We start from the raw sequence: 9,990 nt of genomic DNA on the forward strand, positions 1-9,990 counted from the left end.
GGTGATGGGAAGTACAGTGCCTGCACTCTGAAGGAGGGGTGTTAATGTTGCAGTTTAAAAACTGTAGTGTAAAGCACCCTTCTGGCAAGACAGTGATGGAGTGAATGATGGTGAAAGTTTTTCTTTTTCGGGCCACCCTGCCTTGGTGGGAATCGGCCAGTGTGATAATAATAAATAAATAAATATATATATATATATATATATATATATATATATATATATATATATATATATATATATATATATATATATTATATATATATATATATATATATATATATATGCATGCAATAAGATCACAGTAAACAGGTGATTTCAGAATATGCAAAACAACCACTCTGAAAGAATAGAGAAATTCCAAGCTCATTCGTGACTACTCACATTATCAAGGAACTATGATAGTTCCTTGATAATGTGAGTAGTCATGAAAGCGCTTGGAATTTCTCTATTCTTTCAGAGTGGTTGTTTTGCATATATATATATATATATATATATATATATATATATATATATATATATATATATATATATATATATATATATATATATGTATGTATATATATATATATATATATATATATATATATATATATATATATATATATATATATATATATATATATATATATATATATATATATATATATATATATATATATCCCTGTTTTATTACCTGACCTGACTTCCCGAAGACATGGAACTGGTTTTACTAGTGAATTGACTTCCTCCCCGGGTAAGCTGGCATCTACAATAAGCTGGCTTAGGTTAGGTTAGGAAGGATCTGTCAGGGAACAGGACAAGTGTTTCCTGACGCGGGTTTGTTTTCGTAAATCAGCTGACTCGACATCTCTTCCCTTTCTTACCTTCAGGTTAAATGTAATGGACAGAAGGAACGTCACAATACGATGGCTGGAACAAATCACAACACATTTACAATTTACAGAATAAGCTTCAGATGCCTTTTCGTTCCCTCCTAGACGATTATCAAGTCATGATTGATTCGAAGAAGGTCCGGGAGAGGCTGAAAAGTTTCCTTAAGTTACTTTTCTAAACAGCGAGTTTGGAATGACCCCGAGATGACCCTGTATGACCCAGTAGCTGTACCACCGTGTGACCTCTTCTCAATCACAAGCTTCAAGGTAAAGCCTTCACCAAGCTTCGAGGGCGGAGATTCCAACTATTCCGAGAATTGGTTTCCCAAATGACTAGCTTTAGCTAGCTTTACGATGCACCGTTTAAGACGCTTCAAAGAGATCCCGGATCAGCCGTGATCACCAAGGATTGCTCAGGTCAATGAGATTCGTTGACCGTCAGAATTCTATTAAGCTGAAATGGGCACGATTAATTAAAAATAGTCAGATGTGACGCGTGGCTGAGATGACATGAATGATTTCTTTGGTAGTCAGAGAAAAAACTATAATGATGGGAACACGGTTTAGGTTGAACTATAGCGGTTTAAATTCAGCTTTACGGGTTTGAGCAGCGTTAAACCCCGGTGGTTTAGCGTTTAGCTTTGATAATGATAATAAGAAGTAACCCATTATCGACAGAAAATAGACGCAAATGCAGCGTAATGCGATTCTTTATTGACTTCGTTTCGCCCACTTGTGACTTGATAAAATCCACTATGTAGGCGAAACGTTGTTAATAAATGGTAGCATTATACTGCACTTGTGCTTATTTTTCCATCGTGTAGGTATTTTATACCATTTATATCCATTAGAGAGAAAATTAAAGATATCTAGACAGGGTAAACGTTGACTTAAACCACGATGTTTCGTTCAGTGAGTTTTAACACGTTACCGTCAGCATGATAAACCTCTTACTGAGCGAAACATCTCTTTTTTAAATAAACGTGTTCCTCTGTCTACGGGTCTTTTATTAATTAAGACAGAGATAGATAGAGAGAAAGAGTTTAGAAAGTCAGTGCACAAACAAAATTATGTATAATATTCCATTGAGACGCGAAATAATCCAGTAAGACCAAGAGGAATGTGTTTTTTCTCGAAATTTCCAAATTTAAATTGCACAGAAAATAATGTAGGAATGGTTCCACCTCCAGTGCTCAAGAGGACCAACAATTACATCAATTATATTTATAATTACCTCCAGTTACTTGAAAGGACCCATAGAAGCAAATAACTTCCATTGATCTTAATAGACCCGGAGCACTTAGACTAAGATGGCCTCAAAGACGTTCAAGATTTGTAAACACAGTGACTCTTCTTTCAAGTTTGTTTTCTTTGTTCAAGAATTGTTATTATGTAACACAGTGATTTCTAACTGTCTTCATTGTCACGAAAGTTTACAGTGAAGCCAAAGTTTAGTTCGAAGAGATTCACTGAGTACCAGTACGTCGCAAAGCGTCATGCTGGATGGACGCAGTGTTTCGGAGGCACTGAAAGAGAGTGAGAGAGAGAGAGAGGGGGGGAATCTCCCCTTGGATGCCACACACTGACGTCGTGAGTAAGAGATGGTGTTCCAGGAAGTGAGTGACTTCTGCTGGAATGTGCGCTGCAGTCATTGCGTGCTGAATGAAGTGATTGCTGCAGTTACTGGGGTCAGGAGTCGTAGGGTAATTGCTGAAGTCAGCGCGCGCTGAAGTCAGAGTTTAATTGTGCCGTGTTCGACTGGGGTCAGAGTGCGCTGGGATGTGTTCATCTATGGCAGGAAATTAATTAAGAGGAGAAGCAAGACTCCTGGTATGACCCTCATGGTCCATGTTGAGCTCACCTCAGCTGAACCTGGGAAGAGAGAAAAAATGTTAGTCAGAGGATGATACTCACCTAATTGTGGTTGCAGGGGTCGAGTCATAGCTCCTGGCCCCGCCTCTTCACTGGTCGCTACTAGGTTCAGTCCCTGCTCCATGAGCTTAATCATACCTCTTCTTAAAGCTATGTATGGATCCTGCCTCCACTACATAACTCTCCAGATTATTCCAATTCAAGACAACTCTATGGATGAAGAAATACTTCCTAACATCCCTGTTTATGTATGTGTGATAATTTTGCTATCCTTGGCATACCCATCTCGTGGTTGGTAGTCATTCTATACCCATCAAGTGGGTGCTTGTTATAAGCTTAGAGAGGCGCCCGCAGCTAACAACGTAATTGTTTTATCACGCAAATCTGTTGACGAGCCTCGGTGTTCCATCCATAACAAGATGTTGTGATTAAATGGTAACTGACTGGAAGTGTGGGAATTGCCAATCAACTCGTTAGTGAAAGGAACTGTGGTCACCCTTACCATGAATGCTAAACACACACACACACATATACACACACACACACACACACACACACACACACACACACACATATACACACACACACACACAAATACAAACACACAGACACACACACACACAAACACAAACACAGACACAGAATCAACAATATTTGTGAAGAAAATGTTTGCGAGCTGTTAAAATAAGACAGGAAAAATAGTCTTGTATTTTCCAGGGTGGGAATACAGACAGGAGGAGATAATACTGATATTCATACACCGTTATAAAATATTTTATGAAGGAGTGGAAAATATTACCGATATAATGAAAACTTCAGTAGAGTATTACAAGAAAATGAAGAAATTCGGGGAATATAGCCGAGTAAACCAGATTTATTTCGGTATCCCCGTATTAAATAACCTCAGCCTCTGCGCCTTAATGCATGCAGAAGGAATAGTGCAGAGTGCGGCAGACATTTCTAATGTAATTATTAAACAGTGAAGATTTGAAGTTAACCTGAAAAGGAATTTACAAGATATTACATTTAAACTTTAATACTGTTTTCAAAACAAAAATAGCAAAAATTAGTATAAACACAGTACCATAATTAAGAAGCATTAGCTTAGAAGGCAAACTGCAGAGCCATTCTCTGGTTATCTCAGAGAGAGACCAACATCCACAAACACACCAGCACTTAAGTCTGAATCCGCTCTGTAGTTGTGTTATCTAGGTGCCAACGCCGGAAGAGGCATCAAGAAATATTCGCTTGAAAACGATATCACGAAATTACGATAAAAATTTCTCCAAACTGTTCTCTCAGTAAGACTGAGTAAGTAAATGTTATTCAGGTTTTGGGTCCATAACATTCCAGATTTTTACAATAGAATTGAAGATAAACAGAGGTTGTGGTCACCTGAAAATTCCATTAGGTATGTTTAATTCAGAGTAAATTATTATTATTAAAGATTCGCCGGTATTCTCCCGGCCCGGGCCTTTTCCAAGTGGTGGCCCGGCCTTGGCTCCCTCTTTAGGGAGTGTCTGAGACCTAAGTCTCCCATGGGAGGAGGCACAAGTACCTCCTCATCTTTGGGACCAACTGTCCCCAGGCCTAGCCACAAGCTAGGCCTCTCTGGTCTGACATCCCCGCCCCAAGGGGGCTAATGGGAATGACAGTCTTATGAGCTAAAGGCTCGGGCTCAGGCACCTACCCTACCCTAGAAGGGTTAGGCATGGTGTCGATCGCTTCATTCAGAGTAAAGTCAAACATTGTGACTTACTGCTGATCAGAGATATTTTCTTGCTGGGTGTGTCCCCAGTACTTCCTAATTAAGCTCTATTGATTCCCACTACTGCTGCATGGATTTCCCAGTACTCCTTCATCAAGTACTGCTGCATCAATCCTCAGTACTCTTTAACCCAGAATTGCTGCATAGATTTTCAGTACTCCTTAATCAATGGAAATGAATGGTATAAAATACCGACACAATGGAAATATAAACACAAATGCAGTATAATGTGATCCTTTATTGACTACGTTTCGCCCACACAGTGAGCTTTTTCAAGTCACAAACAGAACTAGTTCTGTTTGTGACTTGAAAAAGCCCACTGTGTGGGCGAAACGTAGTCAATAAAGGATCACATTATACTGCATTTGTGTTTATATTTCCACTCCTTAATCAACTTCTGCTGCACCCATTATGGTGCACCCATTATGGAAATTCAGGAGGATTGTTATGGAACTTCAGGAGGATTTAAACAAACTCTACTCTTGGTCAGAAAAGTGGCAGATGCAGTTCAATGTAGATAAATGCAAGGTTCTGAAGCTTAGGAGTGCCCATAACCCTAGTGCTTATAAGTTAAATGATGTAGAACTTAGCCATACAGATTGGGAAAAGGACTTGGGGGTTATGGTGAGCAGCAACCTTAAACCAAGACAGCAATGCCTAAGCGTACGTAATAAGGCAAATAGATTACTGGGATTTATATCAAGAAGTGTAAGCAACAGAAGTCCAGATGTCATACTGCAGCTTTATACATCATTAGTAAGGCCTCACCTAGAGTATACAGCTCAGTTCTGGTCTCCGTATTACAAAATGGACATAAATTCGTTAGAAAACATTCAGCGTAGGATGACTAAATTAATACATAGCATTAGAAATCTTCCTTATGAAGAAAGATTGAAGACTCTTAAGTTACATTCACTTGTTAGACGAAGAATGAGGGGAGACCTGATCGAAGTGTATAAGTGGAAGATAGGTATTAATAAAGGGGATATCAATAAGGTCTTGAGGATGTCTCTCCAAGAGAGAACCCGCAGTAATGGATTTAAATTAGATAAGTTTAGATTTAGAAAGGACTTAGGAAAGTATTGGTTTGGAAATAGGGTAGTTGATGAGTGGAACAGTCTACCTAGTTGGGTTATTGAGGCTGGGACTTTGGGTAGTTTCAAATCTAGGTTGGATAAGTACATGAGTGGGAGGGGTTGGATTTGAGTGGGACTTTCACATCAGAGCTTATTTCTTGGGTGGCATTGAAAATTGGGTTGGGCAAATGTTTTGTTAGTGGGATGAATTGTAAAGGACCTGCCTAGTATGGGCCAGCAGGCCTGCTGCAGTATTCCTCCTTTCTTATGTTCTTATGTTCTTATGTTCATTCCCAATACACCTTAAACAAGTGCTGCTGCATCCACCCAGTACTCCTTAAACTAGTGCTGCTGCATCCACCCAGTACTCCTTAAACAAGTGCTGCTGCATCCACCCAGTACTCCTTAAACTAGTGCTGCTGCATCCACCCAGTACTCCTTAAACTAGTGCTGCTGCATCCACCCAGTACTCCTTAAGCAAGTACTGCTGCATCCACCCAGTACTCCTTAAACAAGTGCTGCTGCCTCCACCCAGTACTCCTTAAGCAAGTACTGCTGCATCCACCCCAGTACTCCTTAAACAAGTACTGCTGCATCCACCCAGTACTCCTTAAACAAGTACTGCTGCCTCCACCCCAGTACTCCTTAAACAAGTACTGCTGCCTCCACCCAGTACTCCTTAAACAAGTACTGCTGCCTCCACCCCAGTACTCCTTAAACAAGTACTGCTGCCTCCACCCCAGTACTCCTTAAACAAGTACTGCTGCATCCACACAGTACTCCTTAAACAAGTACTTCTGCCTCCACCCCAGTACTCCTTAAACAAGTACTGCTGCATCCACCCCAGTACTCCTTAAACAAGTACTGCTGCATCCACCCCAGTACTCCTTAAACAAGTACTGCTGCATCCACCCCAGTACTCCTTAAACAAGTACTGCTGCATCCACCCAGTACTCCTTAAACACGTACTGCTGCATCCACCCAGTACTCCTTAAACACGTACTGCTGCATCCACCCAGTACTCCTTAAACAAGTACTGCTGCCTCCACCCCAGTACTCCTTAAACAAGTACTGCTGCCTCCACCCAGTACTCCTTAAACAAGTACTGCTGCCTCCACCCCAGTACTCCTTAAACAAGTACTGCTGCATCCACACAGTACTCCTTAAACAAGTACTGCTGCATCCACCCCAGTACTCCTTAAACAAGTACTGCTGCCTCCACCCCAGTACTCCTTAAACAAGTACTGCTGCATCCACCCCAGTACTCCTTAAACAAGTACTGCTGCATCCACCCCAGTACTCCTTAAACAAGTACTGCTGCATCCACCCCAGTACTCCTTAAACAAGTACTGCTGCATCCACCCCAGTACTCCTTAAACAAGTACTGCTGCCTCCACCCCAGTACTCCTTAAACAAGTACTGCTGCATCCACCCCAGTACTCCTTAAACAAGTACTGCTGCCTCCACCCAGTACTCCCTTCACATATATTTCACATATTCACACTGAATAATACATTACAAAAACGTCCTCACGTCCCGATTAAAAAAAATATTAATAATTTTAACCAATTTTCAGTATATTCCCAAATATATTTCATACACGAAGGTCAATTTAATTTTTTATGAAAAAATCTCATAATTTATTTTTTTTTACATTTTTTTTATCGCCTGTTAGTAATTCTAGTAATATTTATTCCTAAATATTCTTTGCAAAGTGATGGTGGTATTCCCGTGGTGAGTATTACTGGTTAAGTTACCCCTGGTGATATACATATAGACAGACTTACAGACTGACAAGCAAACAGTCAGTGAGTCAGACAGATGGTCAGTCAGTCAGGCACACAGTCAGTCAGTCAGACAGACAGACATTCAGTCAGGCAGGAAGACAGTCAGTCAGATAGGCAGACAGTCAGTCAGACAGGCAGACAGTCAGTCAGATAGGCAGACAGTCAGTCAGTCAGACAGGCAGACAGCCATTCAGATAGGCAGACAGCCAGTCAGATAGGCAGACAGTCAGTCAGTCAGGCAGACAGTCAGTCAGTCAGACAGGCAGACAGACAGCCAGTCAGATAGGCAGACAGTCAGTCAGACAGGCAGACAGTCAGTCAGACAGGCAGACAGTCAGTCAGTCAGACAGGCAGACAGACAGCCAGTCAGATAGGCAGACAGTCAGTCTAACATGCAGACAGAGAGGCATACAGACAGACAGGTTTACAGGGTGAGGCCGGCAGGGCGGAGCAGTTGAATAAGCGGCTTACTGTCTCGGTAAAGAGGACACTCTACGCTGCTGCTACCTCACACTGTCTGGGAGTCCCTCCCTGTTGGCCCCTTCCTGTGGGCCCTGCTGTCTAGGGTCCCTCCCTCTGGGCCATCAGTCTAGGGTCCCTCCCTCTGGGCCATCAGTCTAGGGTCTCTCCCTCTGGGGCCACTCTGTCTAGGGTCCCTCCCTGGGCCATCTGTCTAGGGCCCCTTCCCTGGGGGCCCTCTGTGTAAAATCACTCATTCCCCAGTTCTATATAACCACCTTATAGCGATTACGATGAAAATAATGATATATAATTTAATAGTAATAATAATAATATAATTATTATTATTATTATTATTATTATTATTATTATTATTATTATTATTATTATTATTATTATTATTATTATTATTATTATTATTCCTCTACTTGATTAAATTCAAGCGACAGGAATAGTGCAGAGTGCGGCATGAGTTTCTAACACAATTAATTTGAAGCGACTCAGACGAAGCATCCACAAATCATCACATGGAAACTAACCTACCAGTTTCTTCAATAACATCAATAATAATAATAATAATAATAATAATAATAATAATAATAATAATAATAATAATAATAATAATAATAATAATAATAATAATAATTACGGGTCATTCAGCCGAAAACGGATTCAATTCGTCCACTAAGAAACACCAAGTTTGAAGCCAATCTAAAGAGGAATTCCAGTTTGCACCAGCGGGAGTCTGAATTAACAAGGTGTCATCCCTCATACGGAGCGCATAGACGTCAATAATTTGAAGCCGATAAGACCAGTCATTCTTAAGTCACTGAACGAGAATCAGTACCACTGGGTTAAAATTATCAATCTGGGTCTAAGGCGCTACAAGACCGACACGAAGCTTGTTTTCTGGAAGATACATCAGGTCTCTTGATGCAAGAATGTTGCACTGGTTACCGTACGCCAGCGCTGAACATTTGTAGATGATAGGATAAGGCTTTCTCTTACGCAGATAACCCGCACATAGGGGAGAGAAGGTTACGACGACGTTTCGGTCCGCCTTGTATCATTTACAGAGTCACAGTGTGGCTTTGTAAATGATCAAAGTGGGACCGAAACGTCAGCGTCAGCTTCTCTCTCCCATGTGAAGGGCATCTGTGTATTGTTCCTGTCATGGTATTTTGACTTTTTTTACTATAAGACTTTCTCGTGCTATGCACAGAAAAAAATATTAGAGAAAGGAAAAAAATCAGACAGAAAATTTAAATCTGTCTTCAGGGACATTTAAATTACAGCGAGGTCCCAAGCGGTGGTTACAATAGCACCGTCAAGTCACACGGTGTCATTACTGAGGAACGTCCACGGGTTCAGCATCAATTAACTCCCAGGCTAATTGGCACGACTAGGCATTGTCAAATTCTGTATATATATATATGTATATATTATTTTTTATTATCACACTGGCCGATTCCCACCAAGGCAGGGTGGCCCGAAAAAGAAAAACTTTCACCATCATTCACTCCATCACTGTCTTGCCAGAAGGGTGCTTTACACTACAGTTTTTAAACTGCAACATTAACACCCCTCCTTCAGAGTGCAGGCACTGTACTTCCCATCTCCAGGACTCAAGTCCGGCCTGCCGGTTTCCCTGAATCCCTTCATAAATGTTACTTTGCTCACACTCCAACAGCACGTCAAGTATTAAAAACCATTTGTCTCCATTCACTCCTATCAAACACGCTCACGCATGCCTGCTGGAAGTCCAAGCCCCTCGCACACAAAACCTCCTTTACCCCCTCCCTCCAACCTTTCCTAGGCCGACCCCTACCCCGCCTTCCTTCCACTACAGACTGATACACTCTTGAAGTCATTCTGTTTCGCTCCATTCTCTCTACATGTCCGAACCACCTCAACAACCCTTCCTCAGCCCTCTGGACAACAGTTTTGGTAATCCCGCACCTCCTCCTAACTTCCAAACTACGAATTCTCTGCATTATATTCACACCACACATTGCCCTCAGACATGACATCTCCACTGCCTCCAGCCTTCTCCTCGCTGCAACATTCATCACCCACGCTTCACACCCATATAAGAGCGTTGGTAAAACTATACTCTCATACATTCCCCTCTTTGCCTCCAAGGACAAAGTTCTTTG

The 9,990-nt window shown here is 41.2% G+C and overlaps 1 protein-coding gene across 1 annotated transcript in view; it reads right to left on the bottom strand.

The window, feature by feature from the left end:
• Nucleotides 1-665: 665 nt before the first annotated feature.
• Nucleotides 666-9,990, bottom strand: part of LOC128699003 (uncharacterized) — a 576,069-nt gene continuing 566,744 nt past the window's right edge. The window contains exon 7 of the mRNA XM_053791521.2: nt 666-2,744. Coding sequence (XP_053647496.1) covers nt 2,662-2,744 — 83 coding nt within the window. The 3' untranslated portion in view covers nt 666-2,661. The remainder of the gene's footprint in view (nt 2,745-9,990) is intronic.

This window comes from Cherax quadricarinatus, chromosome 55 (genome assembly GCF_038502225.1).
Source record: "Cherax quadricarinatus isolate ZL_2023a chromosome 55, ASM3850222v1, whole genome shotgun sequence".
Lineage (NCBI taxonomy): Eukaryota > Metazoa > Arthropoda > Malacostraca > Decapoda > Parastacidae > Cherax > Cherax quadricarinatus.